At 47.0% G+C, this 25,066-nt stretch overlaps 1 protein-coding gene across 1 annotated transcript in view; it reads left to right on the top strand.

Annotated features, from left to right (window-relative positions):
• Positions 1 to 25,066, top strand: part of LOC144686701 (adenylate cyclase type 10-like) — a 124,196-nt gene that overhangs the window by 63,186 nt on the left and 35,944 nt on the right. Inside the window, exons 13-14 of the mRNA XM_078552278.1 lie at positions 22,753 to 22,924; positions 23,455 to 23,647. Coding sequence (XP_078408404.1) covers positions 22,753 to 22,924; positions 23,455 to 23,647 — 365 coding nt within the window. The remainder of the gene's footprint in view (positions 1 to 22,752; positions 22,925 to 23,454; positions 23,648 to 25,066) is intronic.

Below are 25,066 nucleotides of genomic sequence, written 5' to 3'. Positions count from 1 at the left end.
TCCTCAGCTATCACCATTTTGAGGCCACTTGCACAGATCAACTTGTGCCTCCACACACACTCTGAGATACCCCCTTCCTCAGTACAGCCCTTGCCCTGCAGCCTCTTCCCTTGCCTGAGGCCACTTCCCCCCTTTCCCCAGGCAAGGCCTGGCTCTGAAGCTGTTGAGAAGCCACCCCCGCCTTATGGTTGGTTTGGTAGGTAGAGACCAGTCCCAGAGCCCCCCTAAAAGTGATGTGGTGCTGCCTGCGAAGCCTGGCGCTGATGACTATGAGTGCTGCCCGAAGCAAAATATGTAAACAAACCTCGTATTCCCGAGCGAAGTGCAGCTCCCCAGGTGCACATCGCTTATGTACAATTGTGAATCACGCGACATGCTCAGATCATAACACGAGGGGAATGATTCCGGTGATCTGGGTTTATAGTGATATGCAGAGATACATACAAACAAGGAGTAGGTCACCCAGCCCCTCGAGCCTGCTCTGCCATTCAATAAGATCATGGCTGATCTCATGGTAACCTCAAATCTGCATCCCTCCTACCCCTGATAACCTATCACCCCCTTGCTTACCAAGAACCTATCCACCTCTGCCTTAAAAATATTCAAAGACTCTGCTTCCACCGCCTTTTCAGGAAGAGAGTTCCAAAGACTCACAAGCCTCTGAGAGAAAAAAATTTCACCTCATCTCAGTTTTAAATGGGCGACCCCTTATTTATAAAGAGTGGCCCCTAGTTCTAGATTCTTCCACAAGCGGAAACAATGAGGTTCTCGATGACCGACAGCATGAAACGCGGCCTGCCATTGACGGGTAGAGTGGTTGGTTGTAAATTGTTTTAGCTGCCCATGGTCACCATTACTGAGACTAGGGGTGGAGCACTTGGTGGAATATTCTGTGCCCGCTGGCTTCGCGTGTGTTCGGTGGCGTGAGAGGACAATATGGTGAGAAGGCCAAAAATCCGCATATCTTATAAGGCTAGCTCGTCGGACTCATACCTCCCCCGCTGGATTGTTTGCCCCCACTGGATCATCCGCCCACGTCGGCGTGATTGTATGCTGACCTGTTTTACAACTGCATATAAAAGGCGGGCACTTGGCAGGCTGCACTTTGAGGGGAACTCGGAGGTGAGTGCACAGTAACATTGCGGAGCACTTGTGAGGGATGCCTGTTGGGACTTCAGGGTTGAGGCGCATTGGGGCGGGTGGGAAAATGCTGCTGTGCATTTGAGGCGACTTTGGGGATGGAGGGCAAAGGCTGCCCTGCAGTTGAGGTGACTTTTTAGGGGGCAAAGGCTGCCCTGCGGATGAAGGTAGTGCACAAGCACCTGTTGGGTTGGTGGTGTGGTGAGCGAGGGAAGTGGCCACACAGTAGAGACACCTTGCATTCCTGTGTAGCTGAGATAGTTCAGGTGCAGCCACATTGATATGATTGTAATTGGGCCTCTAGCTTATCTGTCCATTCAAGCAACGCAGAGGCATCAAAGCGCCACCAAGTGCTCCAGAGCTTTTTGCCCCTTGAGCACAGACTGCAAACTAATGAGTGTTTTAGTGGACTGCAGAGCAGTTGGACGACTGGGCAGATTGTACAGTCTCCTCGCTAAAGCTGGCTGAGAGCAGTCACTGGTGGAGGTGCTCACAGCCCCTTGCAATGTCATCATCCCGGTTTGGAACAGTCTCCCCCATGGTTCAAGCTAACAGTGCAGCTGTGCAGCCCGGGTTAGGAGAATGTCTGTGCCTGAGCTGAGAGCACAGCATGCAGTCCAATGGGCAAAGCTGCCGCCAATTGGTCAGGTGGAGTGGGGTGGAGGAGGGTGGGGTTTTGGGCAGCCATGCAACGCACCAATATCTGGCCATTCAGATGGTGGCCAGCACTCTCCGGGATGCATTAAAACGCCTTCAGACTTAAACAAGAGAGGTTCCAAGTACACCCAGGCTAACCCACGCATCTATCTCTTTCATCCTGCAGCAGGAGTACATCAGGGTCATGGAGCCTGGTGAACTAGCTGTAAGCCTCATGGCTTAAAGAGAGAGAAGACAACAGGTAAGAGAGCGACTGAGGTGCCTGGCTGTGCAAAGGGAGGAGCAGCATCCTCTAGAAAAAGGGGCAGCTGGGGCTCCCGCACAAGCTGCTGAAGAGCCACAGCGAGCCATCACTAGTTGGCATCTAGCCAGACCCAGGGTCTATAGATGCCACCTTTTGTTACTCACAATGAGAGGTTGTGGTGGAAGAATTAATCCAGGCTGGTCTCTTGATTAAAGCTGGTTTATTTCCAAGACTATTCCTCAGTGCTACTGACTTCCTAGTAGCTTCCACACAAAATGTGGGGTAATTAATGCCCATCACCTGTTTAGCTAACAATTGGTTTTAATAAGATGATTGCCATCTTAACACTTTCATTCTTGCCGATGACCGAGAGCCAATGTCACCGAGGACTGCGCAAGTCTAGGGAACTGGTTGGTCACATCTGCCAGGTACTGCAGGATTTGGTGCCAGGGGGGAAATATAGGGCATCTACTGCCAGTGGCCATGAAAGTGACAGTGGAGCTCAATTTCTATGCCAGTGGCTTTTTTTGGGGCTCCACAGGTGATCTCTGTGGGATATCACAAGCCTCCCCCCACAAATGCATCCGTGAGGGCATGGATGCCAGCTTCACAAGGGCGCACAACAATTTGCATTTTGCCTGGGGACAAGAGAGCCAGGATGCAGAAGCAATTGGGATTTACCTAGTTTTCGGGTTTTCCACAGGTGCAGAGTGCCATTGACTACACTCATGTGGTGCTCAGATCTCTGTCGCAACACATGGTCAACCATGTCAACCACAAAGGCTTCCATTCACTGAATATGCAGCTGGTGTGTGACCACCATAAATGCATCCTGCAGGTATGCGTACGGTTTCCAGGGAGTGTGCACGACTCCTACATCCTCAGTCACAGATCCCTAACATCTTCCAGGGTCCACAGAGGCTGTAGGGATGGCTCCTAGGGGACAAAGACTACCCGCAGAGAACGTGGCTGATGACACCCGTACGGCAGCCTCAGACTGCAGCAGAGAGAAGATATAACGAGGCTCGTGCTGCAGCATGCGACTTGGTGGAGCAAACCATTGGGATGGTGAAAATAAGCTTCAAGTGCCTGGACCGGTCTGTTGGAGCCCTGCAATATTGTCCACAGAGGATGTCATGCATCGTCATCACCTGCTGCGCCCTTTACAACCTGGCGCTGCAATGGAGAGAGGAGCTGGCTGAGGAGATTGAGGAGCTGGAGGTCTCCTCTGATGAGGTGGGAGTCGACGGGGCTGAGGGTTAAGAGGTTCTTGAAGGCGAGGATGACGGCGATGAGGCAGGCGCGCTTGCGAGGCCCTCATAGTTGCTAGATTTGTGAAGGATGATGATGACATGCAGTGAGGAGACACCATAAGATCCTCACATTGCATCTATGAACGTTTGATTCCGGTCTGGCTTATGGCAGCGCACATACCCTCTGTGATAAGGCTCCTGTCATGGAGATGCAGTGGAAACCCTAATAGTCACTCAATTGCAGGAGGATAATGACGACATGCAGTGAGGAGATACCATAAAATCCTCACATAGTCTCTAAGAATGTCTGACTCCTGTCTGGTCGAAGGCAGCTCACTTGTGCTCTGTGATCAGGGTCATATCATAGAGACGCAGCCATGAGGAGGAGGGAGGGGAAGTGGCGGCATAATGGTATTGTCACTGGACTGTTAATCCAGAGACCCAGGGTTATGCTGTGGGGACCTGGGTTTGAAGCCCACATGGCAGATACTGGAATTTGAATTCAATAAAAATCTGGAAATAAAAGTCTGCTGATAACCATGAAGCCATTGCCAATTGACATAAAACCCATTTTGTTCATGAATGCCCTTTAGGGAAGGAAATCTGCTGTCCTTACCTAGTCTGGCCTACATGTGACTCCAGATCCACAACAATGTGGTTGACTCTTAAATGCCCTCTAAACAAGGGCAATTAGTGCAGGGCAATAAATGCTGGCCTAGCCAGCGACGCCCAAATCCGATGAGTGAATATAAAAAACAATGCAACTTTAAAAGCTTCTGATTCCTTGTCTGCCTTCAGCACCTGAGCCCTTCAGGATAACAGCATCACTGGTCACAGATGCTGAAGAGATGGGGGCAACCTTAAAGGTGTTGAGAACACACAGACGGAATGACAGAACTCTGTGACGCCTGCCCATGACATTCTGGCAGCAATGGCGAGCACTGTCGAGGTGCAGGCAACAGTAACTTGTCCAGAAACAAAAACAAAAATACCTGGAAAAACTCAGCAGATCTGACAGCATCTGCGGAGAGGAATACAGTTGATGTTTTAAGTCCGCATGACTCTTCATCAGAACTAAGGAAATAGAGAAATTAGGTGAAATATAAGCTGGTAGAGGTGGGTGGGACAGGTAGAGTTGGATAGGTAGAGGCAAAGAAGAGATTGCCAAAGATGTCATAGACAAAAGGACAAGGTGTTGATGGTGGTGATATTATCTAAGGAATGTGCTAATGGGGACATTAAGGGTAGCAAGCAGGACAAGCTAATGGTAGATGGCCCTAGTGGGGGGTGGGGTGGGGGGAAGGGATCAACATGGGCTAAAAGGTGGAGATAAAATAATAGATCGAAATAAATTTTAAAATAGGTGGGAAAAGAAAAAAAAAAATTTTTTTAATTATAAATTATTAGAAAAAGGGGGATTGGAAAGGGGGTAGGGATAGAAGAGAGAGTTCATGATCTCGATTCATGAAATTGTTGAACTCAGTATTAAGTCCGGAAGGCTGTAAAGTGCCTAGTCGGAAGATGAGGTGCTGTTCGTCCAGTTTGTGTTGAGCTTCACTGGAACATTGCAGCAGGCCAAGGACGGACATGTGGGCATGAGAGCAGGGTGGTGTGTTGAAATGGCAAATGACAGGGAGTTCTGGGTCATGCTTGCGGACAGACCAAAGGTGTTGTCCAGGGTGTATGAGGCCAAACCAACACTTTGGTCTGAAGTCTGAACAAGGCACAGAGAAGAGGCCCTGGACTGAGACACCTGCCTTTACCTTGTGCAGAAAGATTTCACATCTGCCTGACACAGGGACTGGTCATCAAACCATGGAACCATAGGCAGGGAGACATTCTTGGGAGTTTATTTACAATAGTGAATATTATGTATAAGTGATTAACACCTGTGCCCAGGCTGTGCAAATAAATCTTAACTTTCCTAACCCTGCCGCTACGTCTTGGTGCTCCCTGGACATCCACAGCAGATGTGGAGGCAGCCTGCTGACTGCAACACCCTGTCTGTGATGACCTTGGCGGGCGTCCTCTGGAGAGACCTGGAGGGCCCCAGCCTTCTTTCAAGGACCTGCTGTGTGGCAGTGGCACCCTCCTCGAGCTGTGGAGCTGAAGCTGCTGGGGTCACAGGAAGAGAGGATTCAAATGGGCTGGACAGTCCCGGAGTCACCTGGACGGATGGCCCCGGGGTGTGCACCTGCTGATCCTCCTCCCTATGGGTGCCGAAGGGCCCCTGGCTGACTCCTTGAGGAGAAGGGGCAACTGAATTGAGATCGAGCTACCCCGCCCCCCTTTCGCATACACACTGTTGGAGGCCAACTATGGCGTCAGCGATAGAGCTGAGCTTGCGCATCAGTGCAGGAGCGAGGTCCTGGACCAAGGTCTCCATGGCGGCGCCATCCTACCAGTGTTGACCTTGGTGCATTGGCCTGCTAGCACTATCACCTCAGCCTGAAGACAGAAGGACTCCTTCATTGTGACTTGCAATCTGAGGAGTGCAGCGGACATCCCTTCCTAATGTGCCTGAGCTTGCCTTTGCAGCTCCAGCAACTGTACCCTCATGACCCCATGCCAAGCTCTGTACTTCCACCCACCCCCATGGCCCATCATGACCCATGCCAAACTCTGCCCTTCCATCCACCTCCATGGTCCCTCTGCCCCTATGCCAAGCTCCTCCCTCCACACACTCATGCCCCCTATGCCTAGCAATGGCCCATTAACCCACTTTACACTGTCTAGAACTAAAAAAAAATGTATAGTGGTATGTGTAAAAAAAGCTTTAAAAAAAATAATTAATTCATAACTTTTGCCTTCATTGAAAAAGTCATTTCACTACAAGTTATTAAGTGTCAATCATCCAGACCCTTTAGAGTATCAGTAACAAAAATCACAAACCCTTGAAACCACTTAACTTGTGCAAACAAACATTGTGAAATTGACAGCAGAAATCAGAGCGCCTGAGCTGTCAATGAGCAATGGTTTCTCTGGGGCGCAAGTGTTTTAGCACTCTAACGGTTGCCTGAGCTCTAAGTCAAGCATTGTGTTGTTTGTAACCTAATATTAGCAGTGAATTTAAATCTCTAGGTGGTGCCAATTGCCAAACTAATTGATGACTGATAGTAAAGTAGTGGATGCCTTGTGGCACAAGGTCCAGATTCAAGTCTCACCAAACGACTTGGTGGCTGAGGAAGGTGCATTCATAACACAGTCAAGCAGGATGAGTATCAACTTGTAATTCCTTTCAACATACATCAATGGCAGGCAGTAAGAATGGGAGAATTTCGTGGGCAGCCATGTGATAGAAAAAAATTGGAGCCTCTACCATCACTATTCATAGCTCCAGGACTGCAACATGCAGGTAAAAGTGTATGTTGCCGCAGCAACTCAGACTCCTTGGAAAGGGGACCGGTTGACTCAGTTGGCTGGATCACTGGTGTGGATAGATTGGCCCCAACAGCACAAGGTTTGATCTCTGTTCTGGCTGGGATGGATTTGGGACCTGCCTCCTTACCCTGCCTGTGCTGGAGGTTACGACACTGTGGGCCAGACCTGCCTTCGGGTAGAGGACTGAAGAAGAAGTAATGCAGCAGCAAATTGAGTTCAGAACACTGGGAGGAGCAAGTATTGGTGCATGTGGGGGTGGGGGGTAAAAAGATGGGAAAAATACCAGCATGCCAGGAACGCACAACTTCCACATTCAACCAGTAGTAGGCTTTACTAAGCGTGAGAGAATCACCTCTATGGGACGGATATTTCTGCAATTTAAACATGCAAAGAAGGATTAACTGCAGATTTAACCTAGGTTTCTGGTTTTACCTGCCAACGCATGGGATCCCAGGTTACCTGAAACTTGCGAGGGATAGAGCACAGCAGGGATCCATTAATTTGTGAAATTGACAAGTTGGAAAGCCTTTTAATACTGAACTCCAAATCTAGTCAAGTCTAGAAGTAGCAGCAATGTAAATGAAGGTTCAGCAGTAGTTCAGCTATTTGATGAAGTCAGGAAATGTTGTGGAGGTGGAAATAGGCAAACTTAGTGATGGTGCAAATATGTGGTTGGAAGCTCAGTTCAAGGTCAAATATGACACCAAGTTTCCAAACAGACTGGTTTAATCTCAGACTGTTGCAAGGCAGAGGGATGGAGTCACGAGCTCAGAACGGAATTTGGAGCAGGGAAATGAAAACAATGACTTTGGCCTTCTTAATATTTAATTGGAGGAAATTTCTGCTCATTCAGTGCTGGATGCCAGGTAATCAGCCTAGTAATTTTGCAACAGTGGAGGAGTCGAGAGAGGTCGTGGTGAGGTCGAGCCGGATGTTATCTGAATACATGTGAACACTGATGCTGTGCTTTTGGATGATATTGCTGAGGGACAGTGTAATGATGAGAAATATGAGGGGCCCAAGGATAGATCCTTGGGGAACGCAAGAGGTAATGATGGAGGAGCAGGAAGAGAAGATATTGCAAATGATACTTTGGCTACGATTAGATAGATAAGAATAGAGCCACTTGAGAGCAATCCCACCCAACTAGACCACAGTGGAGAGGCTTTGGGGGAGGGTGTAGTTAACCATATCAGAGGCTGCGGATAGGCCAAGAATGATGGAGAGGGAAACTTTACCATTGCACAGTCACATAGGTGGCATTTGTTCCTTTGGTAACTGCTGTTTCGTTATTGTGGCAGGGATTAGAACTTAGAGGTCTGGGAAAGATGGACACAACTTTGGGAGGCGACAAAACTTCAGGAATTTGGAGAGGAAAGGGAAGCTGGAGATGGGGTGGTAGTTTGCAAGGCTGATGGGGTCAGGGTCATTCTTCTAAACTCCAGCAAATGGTCCTATTCTGCTCAATATCACTGACCACATCCCCAGCCCCTGCAATAGGAAAATCTTTTCATCCTAAGCACCAGCCTAATGAAACTTGCTGCACTCTCTCCAGGGCAAGTGTTTTTCTTAATTCATTCATGGGTTGTGGGTATCACTGGCTAGTCCAGCATTTATTGCCCATTCCTAATTACCCTTGAGAAGGTGATGGTGAGCTGCCTTCATGAACTACTGCAGTCCATGTGGTGTAGGTACACCCACAGTGCTGTTAGGGAGGGAGTTCCAGGATTTTGACCCAGCAACAGTGAATGAACGGTGATATATTTCCAAGTCAGGATGGTGAGTGGTTTGGAGGGGAACTTCCAGGTGGTGGTGTTCCCATCCACCTGCTGCCCTTGTCCTTCTAGACGGTAGTGGTGGTGGGTTTGGAAGGTGTTGAGTATGGAGCATTGGTGAGTTCCTGAAGTGCATCTTGTAGATGGTACACACTGCTGCCACTGTATGTTGGTGGTGGAGGGAGTGAATGTTTGTGGATGGGGTGCCAATCAAGCGGGCTGCTTTGTCCTGGAAGGTGTCAAGTTTCTGAAGTGTTGTTGGAGCCACACTCATCCAGGCAAGTGGGGAGTATTCCATCACACTCCTTACTTGTGTGATACAACAAGTGAAAACCCAACCATCGGCCCTTGATGTTCAATGGCATTACCATCACTGAATCCCCCACTATCAACATCCTGGGAGTTACCATTGACCAGAAACTGTACTGGACCAGCCATATAAATATTGTGGCTACAAGAGCAGCTCAGAAGCTAGGAATCGTGCGATGAGTAACTCACCTCCTGACTCCCCAAATCCTGTCCACAAGGCACAAGTCAGGAGTGTGATAGAATACTCCCCACTTGCTTGGATGAGTGCAGCTCCAACAACTCAAGAAGCTTGACACCGTCCAGGACAAAGCAGCCCACTTGATTGGCACCACATCCACAAACATTCACTCCGTCCACCACCGACACACAGTAGCAGCAGTGTGTACCATCTGCAAGATGCACTGCAGGAATTCACCAAGGCTCCTTTGACAGCACCTTCCAAACCCACAACCGCTACCATCTAGAAGGACAAGGGCAGCAGTTAGATGGGAACACCAACACCTGGAAGTACCCTTCCAAGTGACTCACCATCCTGACTTGGAAATATATCGACATTCCTTCACTGAGGCTGGGTCAAAATCCTGGAATTCCCTTCCTAACAACACTGTGGGTGTACCTGCACCACATGGACTGCAACGGTTCAAGAAGGCAGCTTACACCACCTTCTCAAGGGCAATAAATGCTGGCCCAGCCAGCGAAGCCCGCATCCTGTGAATGAATAACAAAAAAATTATGCCTCATAGATGGTGGACAGACTTTGGGGAGTCAGAAGGTGAGTTACTTCCGGATGATTCCCAGCCTTTGACCTGCTCTTCTAGCCACTGTATTTATATGGCTAGTCCAGTTCAATTTCTGGTCAATGGTAACCCGCAGGATGTTGATAGTGGGGGAGTCAGCGATGGCAAAGCCATTGAATGTCAAGGGGCAATGATTAGATTCTCTCCTGTTGGAGATGGTCATTGCCTGGCACTTGTGTAGTGCAAATGTTACTTGCCACTTGTCAGCCCAAGCCTGGATATTGTCCAGGTCTTTCTGCATTTGGATATGGACTGCTTCAGTATCTGAGAAGTCACGAATGGTGCTGGACATTGTGCAATCATCAGCGAACATCCCCACTTCTGACCTTATGTTGGAAGGAAGGTCAGTCCTTAGGACTGAGTATGCCAGTCCTTAGGCAAGGAGTTAAAAACGGCACACAGTACTCCATGTGAGGTCTCATCAATGCCCTAAATAATTGTAGTAACATTTCTTTACTCTTATACTTCCATCCCTATGTAACAAAGAATAACCTTAAAAAAAAGAGAGACTTGCATTTGCATCATTTCTTTTGCCACCACTGGATGTCTCAAAGCACAATCGCAGCCACTGAAGGACTTTTGAAGTGTAAGCGCTGTTGTAATGTAGAAAATGGGGCACTTAGTTCACAGCAGGCCTCCATAAACAGCAATGTGATAATTACCAGATAATCTGTTTTGTGTGTTCTGAAAGATGGCACCTCCAGCAGTGTAGCACTCCACTGGCACTGGCATGCCAGCCTTGACTTTTGTGGTCAAGTTTTAGAGTGGGATTTGAACATGGAACTTTCTAACTCAGAGGCAAGAGTGCCGCCATCTTAACTACAGCTGACACATAATATTTGCCTTGACATTTGTCTTCCTAATTGCTTGCTGTACCTGCATGTTAACTTTCTGTGATTCTCGTACAAGAAGAGCCTTTGACTTTTTTGACATTCATCTGCAATTTCTAGCCTCCAGCCTTCACATCAGCTGCTTATGCAGCTCTGCCTTAGACCCCTGATGAGGAACAAGAGGAACAGCACCAGCAACACCAAAAGCAGTAACACCAGCCATAACAGGAGCAGCAACAGCCTTCTCCTCAACCACCTGCCACTCGAGAGAATAGAAAGAATGAACACAAAGCTCCAGCACATAGGAGGGTATATCCTCAGTATACCATTATTATTCTGGACACCCTTGTGAACACACATTCAAGGGTGTCCCAGATCTGTCAGCTTGCTGAATAACCACCCTTGTGCTCTTGTGGCTGTGGTTAAATTTTTCCTATGCATCAGTAGTGGAGCTCCTCATAGGTATCATCGGCCACAACCTTAGAGGATAGCCCTCAAGCTCCCAAGATGTTATCCACTACTTGGTGGTGCAAAGATCAGTGGAAAACTACACTGCCACAGAATGAAGACACCAGAGCAGCTCCCTGGATATCTTGCACAGATATGAATGATTGCCTTCTGGTGTGTTACATACCAGCTGGATATTGATCAAGTGGAATCCATTTTGATTGACTAATACTGATAGGTGATCTAAGGGAACCTTCATTGCCACAAATGCTATCTATGACTTCTTGTACTTGTGAAAATCCAGCCTCTGCAACAAAGCTGAATATATGAACAGAGGATCAACTTTCTGGATGGATCTGAGAAACAGGAGACTCAGACTTTCTCGGCACACCTTTGTTGACATCTGTTGCCTCCTGGAATAAGACCTGCTGCCAAGTGGACAGGTGGGCACACATTGCCAGTTGCAATCAAGGTCACCACAGCCATGAATTTCTTCACCTCCAGCTAGTTCCAGGCATCTGCTGGTGACATCTGCAGAATTTCACCATCTGCTGCTTGCAAATGCATATCCCGGGCAACAGATGCGATGTTTTCCGTGGGGGGGGGGGGGGGGCGTCAATTACTTTCACTTTGATATAGACGAGACTAGTCAGAATGAGAGGACTCTCAGATTTGTTGCAATTCTCACAGCCAATAATTGAAATGTTCCCACAGTCAATGATCTTCTATCCCATTAACACCCGTTGCTCATCTTCTTCTTCTCCTGTCATACCATTTACCTCAAGGCTGATGTCTACTTGGTAAGCTAATGGCAACAATAGGGGTGACTGGACAATAGAGACTTGATATAAATGTTTATGGTGCATCGACATTGATAATGAAATCGAAATTAACAGTGCATTTTTAAACATGCAAGTGATTTCCCTTGTGAAACTACAAAATCTTTTTCTTCCTTTCTCTATATCTTCTATATGGTACGATCCCTGTGGCTTCAGCAGAGCTAAAGGCTTGTTCCCCTATTCTGACTGCTGAGATGCTCGTGGTAAACCAGATCTGGGTTTTGAGGCCCATGAGGGCGTCACCAAAGACTGCCCCCCTGCACCGTGCAGGGGAAGACTCCTCCATCGGAAGATGAATCAATATATGGGGCTCTGAGAGGAGGTCAAGAGGGGGAATATAGGAGCACCTTGAGCAGAGTCCCCACTTCCTTGTGTCCTTTTTTCATCTGCCCTCTCATGGCCCACCTTCACTCTCTGCCAGCCAGGAGCGAGAGAGCACATTGCTGCACTTCATTGAGACATGAAACAATGAAACGTCCAGGGTGAGGCTTTCCTGCATCCTACAGAAACTGGAAGACTGACTGTGCAGTCCATTGATGAGGACCAGCATGTGCTTGGTTGTCACGTTTGATGCTTCATGCAGGTGGCCACACTTTCCATGGAGGTGAATATCAGCGCAAAGGCCTGAAACTTCATGGCACTCTTGCGAGAGGCAGACTCCTCCAATCTCTTTGCAACGGTGCCTAGTGCCTCTCAGAACCTCACATATTTTCTGCAGCTGTTCCAGAATTGCCCTCTTTGCTGATGACCATGAGGCACACACCCTGTGTCTTAAGCAGAGCTTGGAATGTCATGTGCCCTCTGACTGGGCCCCTCCATTATTGTCCCTTCTGTTACGATCCCTATCAAGATCAATAACTTTAAACAAGAGATTTGAATTCCCAGGTTGAGACTTCCTGAGTGAGGTACAACGAGAAGGAATTGCATGACAAGATTTCAGGTTTTAAGACTTTAACAACTGTAACAAACCAACTAAAAGCAACTGAACAGTACCTAGTAGGCAACTAATACTCTAAACTGCTGAAAGGATATCTCCCCTTTAACTTTTTAACATGACTGATAACTCCATGCCACAGTTATTCCTTACACCCTGCTCTCCACAAGATCGCAATTTTGATAGGAACCAGTCCAACATCACTCCCAGCTTCAAATAGGTTCACTTCTCCCCGATCCATTGAGTCATAATGTTGAGTGACTATCAAAAGGTGCTTCTCTCAGTTTTCAGAGAAGTCCCGAACTGAATACCAGCTGTAAGGCCTATAGCCAGCAATTCCTTCCTCTGGCCATGCATGGATGAATCTTCTAAATTCCTTAGATTGGCAATAGTGCATCTCTTCAACCAGAGATTGTGTTCCCTCCCACATTCTACCCGGTAGTCTATAGAAAGGCAGCATGCTCCTCTCTGCTGTCCACACTAGCTACAGCTTTTTGTCTCTCTGAGACAACTCTTTCTTTTTCGGTCTGAAATCTCAGAGACAAAAAGTCTGCCCAAAGTCAGCCGCAGCTGCTGCTGCTTTTGTCTCCAGGTGTGAGAATGTTGTACCTCACTCAGGAAGTCTCAACCTGGGCCCTGCTGTCCCCACGGTAACAAAGCCACCTAGGCTTATTGTTGAGCAGAATTCATACCAAATCACATCACCCTCTTCGCTACTTAAATTTACATAGAATTAAAGAGATAGTCCTAAAACAAAATTTATGTTATGATCCTTGACCAGAATCCCCAGGTTTTCGGTAAGATTTGGTTGGGGATCGATAACATTTTGTTTAGAGCAGACAAAGTTTGAGATTCAAGACACTTGCTCAGTGAATAAAGCCACAAGATTCCATGGGTTTTAAACAAACAAAAATAAACTTTACCGTACGAGGTCAGAAATATAAAACAATTTACAATATCTATCTTATTAACGTTAGAGTATATGAGGTACGTGAGAATTAACAGACAAACTGTGATTGAACGCATCACACTGTACACTAAATGGAAAATACAACCAAGATTGAATCCTTTGCTTTCTCAACAACCCATCCGGACATCAGTAAACACTGGGAGTCCTGAGATTGCCACATGATAAATCTCTTCAACCAAAGATTGTGTTACCTCCCACCTTCTAGCTGGTAGTCTATGAAAGGCAGCACACTCCGCTATGCTGACCACACTAGCTGCAATCTCTTGTCTCTCTGAGACACCTCTCTCTCTCTCTCTCTCTTTTTCGGCCTGAAATCTCAGAGACAGAAAGTCTGCCCAAAATCACTGAAGCTGTTTCTCTCACAAGGAATTCCAGTCTTCAATTTTGAAGATCTTGCCTTAGAATTCATTCCCCTGAATTCCCAAGTCTACATTCAAGCAGCAATTCACAAGCACAGCTTCAGCTCTTAAGTTGCGCCGAGCAGAACACTACTGTTGCAAAGGGGTAGCTTTACCCCAGCGGCCCACAGCATGGGGTCACCAGCCTTCTTGGATCTTCAGGGCTTCTTCCAAGCCTTTTTCATTTAAAGTCTGCTAACTGCAGCGGTCTCACTCTTTTCTGTTGAAAATTTTTATTTTTCAGTTTTGCACGCACTTTAGTTGCTTCTGTACTGCCCATTACTGAGGCGGACACATTAGTATTGTTATTGGATCAGTTTTTTGCACAACTGGATCACAATTTGGCAAGGACTTTTTATTCACAGGAACAGCTTTGGAACTGTGACACCCCATCCCATGTTGTGGGAAAACTATGCTACCTATGCTGGGCTATATCATTGCCCAATATAACGTCTACATTTTTAATGGGTAATTTTGGAGCAACTCCAACCACAGAAAGACCCTTCATCAGTGTACAACTTAAATTTACTTTATACAATGGGTAAGGCACATACCTCCCATCAACAACTGTTTTAATACATTCTGATTGAGTGAACTTTCTGAAGAAAGATCCAAATTCTTTGCTAACAATAAACTTTGAGCCAAACCAGTATTTCTTGGGATAACAATTTTTCTGGCTCTTTATTGAACAAAAATGGAGCAACTTCCCTTTCCAATATAAACCCCTTATAATCTTTTTGAGTTCTATCTATTCCTACTATAAAAATATTAGTAGCAATGGGGTTCTCGCAAGTTTAATTTTCTGGTGCAGCTTTCTCTGTGGAAATTTCTGTCACTTGTACCAGTGCCACTGTTGTAGCATCTGTTCCCTTTTTCTGGTACTATCTTTTCTGAAGACTCCTTAATTGTTCCTTTTACTGCCACCAGTTTACTATTCAGCTTCCAACAATGGACTTTGAGATGTCCATCTTATGGCAATAAAAAAAATACTGGTTTCTTTACATCACTTTTATCCTCTACACTATAATTTCTATTGACTGGAACAGCATCTGTTTTCTCCATAAAGCTAGACTTTTTTTCTATTCCTCCAGCTTTCCTGTGGATTTACAAATGGAGATCTACTTCCCCCTAGCTGCCTATGTGACATCATACCCATCTGTCAGAATCACTGCTCACGGTCTTCCAATTGTGACCTTATTAGCTATTGGGATGCTGTTTCAAAATTCTTCCAGCATCATTAGTGCCCTCACATTCTCAAAATTTTGTTTTAACTTCAGTGATCAAAACACCGCCCCCACATTTCTTTCTCTCTAGCAAATTTGCAAACATTTCTTTCGACCTTGTCTTTAAATTCCAAAATTTCAACTGATATGCCTGAGGGACGAGCTCGTAAGCATTAAGTACTGCAGTTTTAACCACCTCATAATCTGAGGATTGTTCTCCCAAAAGGCTGGAATGCACATCCATAGCCTTCCTGACCAAAACACTTTGCAAAATGAAAGTCCATGTATCCTTTGGCCTCTTTAGCTTTGTAGCCACTTTTTCAAACAAAATATCTCTCAACTCCATCTTCAGTGAATTTAGGCAATAGGTGAAAACTCTTTGTATAGTAAAGTTTATTTTTGCTTGTTTAAAACCCATGGAATTTTATATCAAAGCTCAGAATGAGACTTGATCCCTCATCTGAACTCCTAGACTCTCTTTCACCCTGTAACCTAAGCTGTTCTCTAGCCAGTTCATGCTGCCTGATTTCTTGCTTTCTTCAAAACTTGACCTCATTGCTTTCACATTTCTAATTCTTCCACTCATTCTTTTTTTTCCCTCCCATGCTAACTTCTCTCTCTGGAGTTCAAGTTCAAGCTTTCATATCTTTCTTTTTCCTCTTTTTTAAGTTCAAGCTTTCTCATTTATTTATTTTTTCTATCTCAAGCTACTTCATCTGCAATTGAATTCTAGCTAACTCAACTAAATTGCTATCTGGATTAACTTCTCCCTCTTTCAATCTCAGGTGCTATGCTATTATCTCAATTATGCTTTCTTTCTTAGCCCCTGCTTTTAACATTAACTTCAACTTTTCTTCTAAAGCGATTAACCAAGCTTTGGTTAATTGATGCATGTCACTCAGGGATAAATCTTGCCTCTCCAAAAAAGTCATGGCAATTTACAAAGCCATTCAGTTTTTCAACCAGTATGGTAAAATTAACCACAGAAATCTTATCAAACTTAACCTCAGCAAGTACCAGCACTCGTAATTGTCTATGGATTTTAAAACTTGGATGAGCTCCTAAATTTATGTTATGATCCTTGACCAGACCCTCCCAAATTTTTGGTAAGATTCAGTTAGAGACAAATAATGTTTTGTTTAAAGTAGACAAAGTTTGAGATTCAAGATACTTGCTCATGAATAAAGCCACAAGATTCCATGAGTTTTAAACAAACAAAAATAAACTTTACTATACAAGGTCAGAAAGATGAAACAATTTACAATATCTATCTTATTTAATATTCAGGGTTAATATGAGGTTCACGTGAATTAACAGGAAAACTGTGATTGAGCACAGCACACTGCACACTAAGTGGCAAATGTGACCAAGGGAGAGTCCATGGATTTCTCAGCAACCCACCCCAGACATCAGTAAACACTAGGAATCAACCAATCTTACTGAAGCTCTGTCTGTCTCACGAGGGATTCTTATCTTCAAAGGCTCTCTGCTCTCAGTCACATGACACTTTATGTAATTTAATTGGATTCATGCCAAAATGTTTGGCTCAGTTGATGTTTTTTTCATCATATTTGTTGAAATAAATATATATTGAAAAACATTGGCCAGAATTTTCCGGCTGATGTGCAGATGGCGTAGCCTGCACGTCAGTGCATAAAATGACGCGCGTTGACATCAGCGCGCGCCATCGCAATATTTCGGTGGGCGGGCACGATCAGTTCACCCGCCATTAATTGAAGGGCTTGTTAAGACCCTTGCCAATTGTGTACGATTTTGAGGGGCCCATGCAAACTTCAGCTCGGCGCACAGGCCCAAAGGGAAGGCGGGTAGAAGATTATTTAAGAAAACTTTTGCAATGTCGGGATATGTGGACTCAGAGGGATTGTTCATGTTTTTCACGAAGTTATAATGATTTATAACAATTGATGAAAGTGTTTAAAACATACCTGTGTGATTGTTAGTAGTTCTCGTCGATGTCCAAGAGGTTTTTGTGTAAAGTGAAAGCATTCTGCAGACAGCATTCTTTTTCAGCCTTGCAGCTTTCCAGAGGCCTCCATTTAGTCTGGGGCTATGGGATCTGACCTCTCCAGTGGAGGCAGCTCCCCTGAGGAGGAAGGGAGGGATAGAATCAGGAGGAGGCCAGGACTGGACAATCAGCCTCCAAGGGAGTAACCTTTGGGTGTCCAGGCGCAGGCACAAGGGGCGCAGGGCCAAGAGGTTCTCCAAGGTGCAAGGGGCTGCAGATGATGCCACTATCCTGCTGCCAGGGTATACAGGCGGCGAAGCAGCTACCTCAATATGACTGAGGTGCAGTGCCGAACGAGGCTCTGACTCTCAAGGGGGACAGTCAACTATATCTGTCAGATGGTTGGCCCCGAGATCTCCCCTAACTGTGTGGGTGGACTCCCCGTGCCAGCGGCTCTGAAGCTCACAGTTGCCCTCCACTTCTATGCCTCTGGCTCCTTCCAGGGCTCGATGGGTGATCTTTGCGGTGTCTCCCAATCAGCTGTGCACACTTGTGTCAAGCAGGTTACAGATGCTCTGTTCAGACGGGTATCCACCTTTATCCACTTCCACTGCGACCAGGCAAGTCAGACACAGCGAACCAGAGGCTTTGCAGCCATTGCTGGCTTCCCCCGTGTCCAGGGTGCAATAGTCTGTACACATGTGGCCATCAAGGCGCCAGCAGGTGAGCCCAGTGCATTCAACAGGAAGGGCTTCCACTTCATGAAGATGCAGATAGTGTGTGACCACAGGATGCTGATTCTGTGCAAGGTTCCCAGGCAGCTCCCACGACACCTACGTCCTCAGCCACTCCCAGGTGCCGGGGCTCTTCAGTGCTCCGGCTCAGCTGGATGGTTGGCTGCTGGGTGACAAGGGCTATTCCCTCAGAAGGTGGCTCGTGACGCCATCCAAGAACAGAAGCTGAGCAGCGGTACAATAGGAGCCAGGGCACCACAAGGGCTGTGGTGGAGAGAGCCATCGGTCTTCTCAAGATGCGCTTCCGTTGCCTGGACCACTCAGGGGGTGCACTCCAGTACCCCCCAGATCGCGTCTCTGTGATAGTGGCAGTCTGCTGCGCTCTGCACAATCTTGCGCTGGAAAGGGGGGATGCAGTTGATGATGGAGACCTTGACGCCCTGATGAGGCTGCACATGATGAATCCAGCAGTGCCTGAGAGGATGAGGAAGCGCAGGGCGATGATGAGGGGCAGAACGACGACCCACTATTACACCAAGGAGGCAGGGACACCCGGGACACTTTTATCCAAAGAACCTGCAGCCAGCTCCACACACATGGATCAGCAGGAACAGCATTGCCTGGAACTTCCACATGTGGCACTTAGGTGCTATCTCTTCCACCTTATCAGCTGCAAATAAGGCCTTAGTACGGAAACATCAATCTCCACTCTAACACTCATGATAATTATGTGAAAATGAAAAAAGCACCATAATGAAAAGACCCTCAGCCATGGTAACAAAGCTGGACTTTATTCTGTCCACAATTAAAGCCCACATGATTATTCGACAATGTTACAAAAAGGGGTCCCTATTCTAAGGCCAAAACAAAATCACCAGTGATATACCCGGGGAGTGCCTAAGGTGTCTTATGTTTTCGTTTGCGGGTGCTACGTCTAGGTGCCGCCCCATCGCTCGGAGTGGCTTGTGAGAGAGCCTGCTGACTCTGCTGTCCTGTTGGCCTAGATGACCTTGCCGGGTGTCCTCTGGCCCATGGAGCCTATGATGGTCCCGCCTAAGAGGGAGTGGCCAGTTCCTGAACTGGCACCTCCTCAGTTGTCGCAGCCTCAGCGGAAGAAACATTGACTGGCAGAGGGGCGGAGGAGCTGCTGCCCTCACCTGGAGCGTCCTGAGAGGAGCTCACAGCGACAACAGGCAGCTGCTGTGCCAACATGAGGTAGAAATCTACCTCCCTGCTCACCGCAGATGCATGGGCACCGTGTGCTGGCGCTTGGTGTCCACAACATCTCCCACAATGGAAAACACCACCCGTGGCCAGTACTGCTGTGAGGGCTTGCAGGTCAGAGCGTAACCCAATCATATTTTGATCCATTTGGTGGAAGCCCCTCTCTATGAGAGTCACAAATCTCATTGAAGGAATCCTGATGCTCTGCCCTGAGGGCGAATTCTTCACATGCACTCTGCCTAGACTCCTCCGTCGCAGAGAGCAACTGAACCATTCCCTCATGCAACCCTGCCAGATGCAAACGCACTTCCTGCCGCCTGTCCTGCAGCTGCTGCACTGGGGACAACTCCAGAGGCACGTCATCAGTGCCGGACTCAGCATGTGCCTCGTCCCCTGCAGCCCTCCGGCTGCTGGATCCATCGGCACTCTCTGCCCCTACCATCTCCTCCAGCGATCGTGATGTGCCCTCTCCACTGTGACCCGGGACACTAGCCGACGGTAAGGTCCCCACCGAGGTGTGTGTGTCTGCGCTGGTGGCTGGCTGAGATGATGTGCCGCAAGTTGCACTTGTTGCCCCTCAGGTGTGGAGGGGGTGCTGCGGTGTTGATGTGTGGGTCGCTCTGGTGGTGATGCTGAAATTAACAACAAGGACAGTGCATCAGTTAGAGTACATTCAGTTCAACCTTTCATCCCTTTCCCCCCCACCCTCATAAGTAGCTCACCCTTAAAAACCCTTAAATGAAGAACATTCGTGAGTTCCAAATGCGTCAAGACGGGCCCCAAGCATTAAACGCACATGCAAACAGGCTGATTAGATGGCCTCATGAATGGCACATGGCTTGTTATGAACCATAGGAGTGGGGAGAGTGCAGAGGTATCTGATGTGGATGCATTGTTGCCTGGGTGGTTGCACAGCTGAGGAAACATTTCAAACAGTTGTGTCATTTTCCGCCGAACTCAGGAGATTGAGAGGTCATATTATTGCCCTTCATTCTGTAAGGAGGGGCATAGACCGGGTGGCCAGAAGGCAACATTTCCCTTTGGCGCAGGGATGAGTAACATGGTGGCATTCATCTAAGTTGAATGCCATGAGGTTCACAGCTGAGGTGCTAAGGACCTTATGGACAAAGTAATATGGGGCGCACTAGCTGAAAGGGTGCAGGAGGTCCCAAACACCCAAAAATGGAATCAGTCTTTGAGTGTGCAGGGACAACCCAATGGCATGTTAGACCATGGTGATAGTGGTCACAAATGGGATAAAGTGACTTTGGAAGGTGGTGGAGAGGCGGTTCCTCAAGGGGACAAGGGTCCCTCCTGTATGACCCAGATGTCAGAATGCCTCAGTCAGTGAATGAGCATTGTTGCAGCAAACATCAGTGGTTCGGCTGGTGGGCATACAGAGTGGATGGGACTGTGGACCTCAAATACCTGCCCGCTGGACCCAGCCTCGCCACCCCTGGCCGCCCTGGCCTCCTGCCTCCTGCCCAGCTCCATGGCCTGCTCCTCGAATGGGGTGAGGCACTGGAGGAGGGCACGCCCACCACCAGTCCTCAGGCACTCCCGGGCATTGTGGTTACTTTTTGCCTGCAAAACACATAAGAGGATTTATTGAGGGAGGCCGCTCATGTACTCTGCACGCAAATGCCGCACCCCAACCACAGAGGCCCATCTGAGGCCTCTAGCGGCTCCTGTCCACACTACTAGTGATGAGTCCCCAGAAGATAGTACGGCTGGTCCCAAACCCCTCCCCCAACGGTCCCCTTGGACACATTCAACGTCCATTACTTTGAATAGCACACGGGTCCTAGCACCCATGGCAAGGAGGATCAAATAGGTGCAGCGCCGATGTCAGTAGATGGGACTTGCCCAAAATACCTTGAGGCACCCCTTGGACCATGTCATTACCATCAATATGATATGTCTTGGAGTTCTGAGTATGTGTCTACCAGTCTCCCCTGCAACTTGCCCCAGACTACTCAAATGCCACAGAAATCAACATATGCTGTGCAGAAAGCCCTTCTTCTCCTCAACCACTAAGGCTGATGTAAGCATTGTCAGTACCTATTTGCCCACCCAGCGTGCGACAGATGCCCTATGCAGTAATGGCAGTCATACATGGTGGGGGGGCGGGGGGGCAAAGGCTAAGGCTGCCTCCTGCCTCAAGTAGCCCAGACAGACGTGGTACTCACCCGTCCGGAGCGCAGCAAATCATTGAAGCGTTTTCGGCACTGTGTGCCAGTGCGTCTGACGTCATCATGGGCACTTACAGCCTCGCCCACCTCCTCCCACTCCTGGCTGGTAACATGGGGGGCCCTCCTCCTCCCATCCTCAGGATACAGAACATCATGTCGCTGGCCCACCTCTTCCAGGAGGACAGCAAGGCATGCGTCCGAGAATCTGGGTGCACAGTGGCCTCCCGCTGGCCTCTCCTGCAGCCTGCCCCCCTCCTTCTCCACCTCCTCCTTCTCCTCTACCCTCATTGGAGCATTTCTACCTCTCTGAGTGGCCATGTTGCACTGCTTCAAGCAGGCTGCCTGGCCACTCTTTAGACAGGCTGCTGGCTCCCCATTGGAACCGGCAGTTTGAGGCTGCCCGCCCCTGCAACTATTTTCCTGTTCTCCACGGGAGTCGCAAAGCCGCGGTGCGGGCCTTAATTGGCCCACCCGCGGAAAATGGCGGCGCGGCCCGTTTCGCCAGCGGCCGAGTTGGTCGGGCCCGCCCAACCGACAAACGTAAAATTCTGCCCATTAACACCAACAAAAGGGGCCATATTTGCATGTATATAATCTTCCCTATGTTAGGTTGATATTAAAATATTATCTGCCAATAGTTTATTGGGGCACCTTCCATCCGACTGGCAGAAATATCAATTGTGTACAAAAACATTGTTTCTTCCAAACTTCCGCCAAAGTTATAGTGCCAGAATGGGAGACGTCCTCAGGAAATTCCTGACAATGAACAATTAAAAATAGAAACAGTTCATTTCTAGTTTTTACCTTGGACTTAGAGAAGAGTTTGGGGTGGAATGTTGATTGGGCGTTGGGGGTCTCGCCTGCTGGCTTTGGAGCTGGCAAGAGAACCGCACTGCCTCTGTTTGGGAAGGCCTACCAAATCACAAGCCAATCAGGTAGTGGCGAGGCCAGCAGTGGGCCTTCCCCTAGAACCAAGACACTGGGGCAGAAATCTTGCCTACTGAGATGATTGGCTAACAGCTCTTCTGCTCAGCAGTGCTACTGGGGGAGCTGTAGTTGCTGTCAGAAGGATAAGCACCGGAGTCCCAGGGTCACGGAGTGACCTAGGCCACAGGTAAGTAATATAGTGGGGAGGGGGCTTTGTGAGATGGGTTTTGTGGGGAAAGTGGTGCAGGGGGTCAGCAGCAAGGCAGGGGAATGGCTCTCATTAATTGGCCACTTAAGAGCCTCAACTGGCAGCGCCATGGAAAGGTCAACCATGGACCCTTGCACCCAGAGCTTCATTCTGGTGGAGGCGGGAAGGCAGCGTGGTTCAGGTGCGCCATCATCCCATCTAATTAAAAGCCCTTCCAATCTCCAAGCTCGCCACCAGAGAGAGCAGAAGATTCTGCCCTGGGTTTATTTGATTTGACTCACACAAAAGTTTTGCATTTTTTAAGGTCGTGAGAAAGAGATGAAGATTTTCCACCATGCACTAAAAAGATTTAGTTCGGTAAAGACCCGTCGTGCTGCTGAATGTTACCAGGTTATTATGTATGAGGGGACAGTTGGGTATGGAAAAAGCAGACTACTAGCTGAAATTATCCAGACATCACAAGCAGAAGGAATGAGGTTTGTACTTCAATTACAATTTTTCATTAACTTTAATCCTAATTGTATTAAATATGAAATGGATAGTTTACACACATCAGCTAACAAACATTCCAGAAATTGGTGGGATAAGAAGGAAAGTTAAGGCCACAATTAGATCAGCCATGATCTTATTAAATGGTGGAGCAGCTACCCCCTAGATGGCTCACTTCTGCTTCTATTTCTTATGACCTTAAATTATTGCATGTGGCCAAATTGTTCTCAAACCAAAACTAGATTCAGCTGTCCATTTTCACCTGTTTCAGACAGGCAATTGGCCAACAAGATGTAGCTGAGACACAGGAGTAAAAACGGTTTGAGCCTCATGGTGATGATGGTGGAGAGATGCAAATTGACAGTGCTCCACTATCAGCCCACTCACACCTTGCTCCTAATTAAAATCCCCCCCTTGGATTCTGTAAATAAGGAATTATATACCCTTTGTACATAAAGAAATAATGAAATGTTAATGAACATTAAATAGTCAATTTTTCATTTTATCTCTGATGCAGGGTGTTACCATTTGAATTGGGAAAAATGGATATCACAGAGCCCTATTATACTATTCAAACTATGCTGGCTCTGCTCCTTCAGGTGAACCACTGTAAAAATTACGCAGAACGAGAAAGAGTTTTACTCAGCAAGATAACAAAGCAAGAGTTGATAGAAGATTTGTGCCTTTTAAATGACCTTCTTTTTGTAAAGGTACTGAAACAAACAACCTCTCATTTATAACCATTAATTAAATGTGCTTTTAAATATGTTGCTCTTGTAGTTGGGTTCTCAGAAGATTTGTGTGCTGGGTCCTTTCATTCGCTCTACTAAAACAAGTCCTTATATCTGAATACAGAGCTACAGACCCACATTTTCATCAGGCTACCATTTAGCCATCAGGATTGGAGAACAGTCTATAGTAAATAAACATGAACAGCCAGCAAACAGATACCGCTTTCTGAACCTGAAGTGTAAAAAGGCTCAGTTTTGTTGGGATGGCGTTGGTTACAGATTGTGTCTGTTAGAGAAGTCTTCATAGTCTTCTGTATGTTAACAGCAAGTGTATATTAACTACTTGTAACTCTATACCAATATATAGTAAAGGGTACAGGCATGGAGCTAGGTTTTAACACGTTTCTGGCCAAAACCATACTGACTCTAGGTCTAGGTCATGTGCCTTCTTACATCACTGTGTGGGCAGTACTGTACTCAGTCCCACATTAACCCTGTATTTACTGGACCCTTATGCTACAACCTTCTGAACTTGATGTGTAAAAAGGCTCAGTTTTAAGCCACAGACTTCAAGTAGTGATGGGCAATTGGCAAATATCAATCATGTTGTTGACTAAATAGTTCTTATTTGTGTAATCATTGATGTAGACACCAATAATAAATATCTTTGTAGAGAAGCTTAACAGAATTTATTTACTGGACGCACACATCAGTAACTAATGATTTAACCTAGAGAAAGGATATATTAATTCCATTAATGACATCACTCCTTTGTAGAGGCCTTCCTGCATTTCTCTGTTTTCTCAAGTTTATTAGACTTCGCTGCCATATATTTAATACATGCATTTCCTTGCTACCTTAATTTTCCCACAAAGAACTTGTATGCAAACTGTTCCTGTACTGATAGCAATTAAATGACATAAACAAAAATTCAATTAAGAATGCTGGTGCCTATATAATTACCATAGATGTCAGCGTATAAGTTGACCTTTGAGGCCTTGAAAAATCCCTCGAAAAACGGGGGTTGACTTATAAAACTGTACCACCAGCATGACTGATCTCCATCTTTGTCATTTGCTACATGGGATCTGCTCTCTGTGGGCATGTCAAAAACTCTACACATCTTCGCAACAGAGACCTTTTCATCTACTTGACCCCTTGCAACCAGTTATAAAGGTACCAGTACTGGTAACACATCCATTTGTGGGGTGAAAAATTGAGGCGGCCTACTAATGCGAGTCTAGCATGCTGTGGCTGAAAAGTGGTCAACCTATAAACCAAGTATATGCAAAATCATGATCTTGGGGGCCGAATAAAATGGGGTTGTCTTATACACGGGTCGATTTAGGCGCTACAATCCATGGGTAATGCAGCTAAATTAGCTGATTAACTCACACA

Source organism: Cetorhinus maximus, chromosome 11, assembly GCF_964194155.1.
Source record: "Cetorhinus maximus chromosome 11, sCetMax3.hap1.1, whole genome shotgun sequence".
Taxonomy (NCBI): domain Eukaryota; kingdom Metazoa; phylum Chordata; class Chondrichthyes; order Lamniformes; family Cetorhinidae; genus Cetorhinus; species Cetorhinus maximus.
This window is presented reverse-complemented; position numbering and strand designations above follow the sequence as displayed.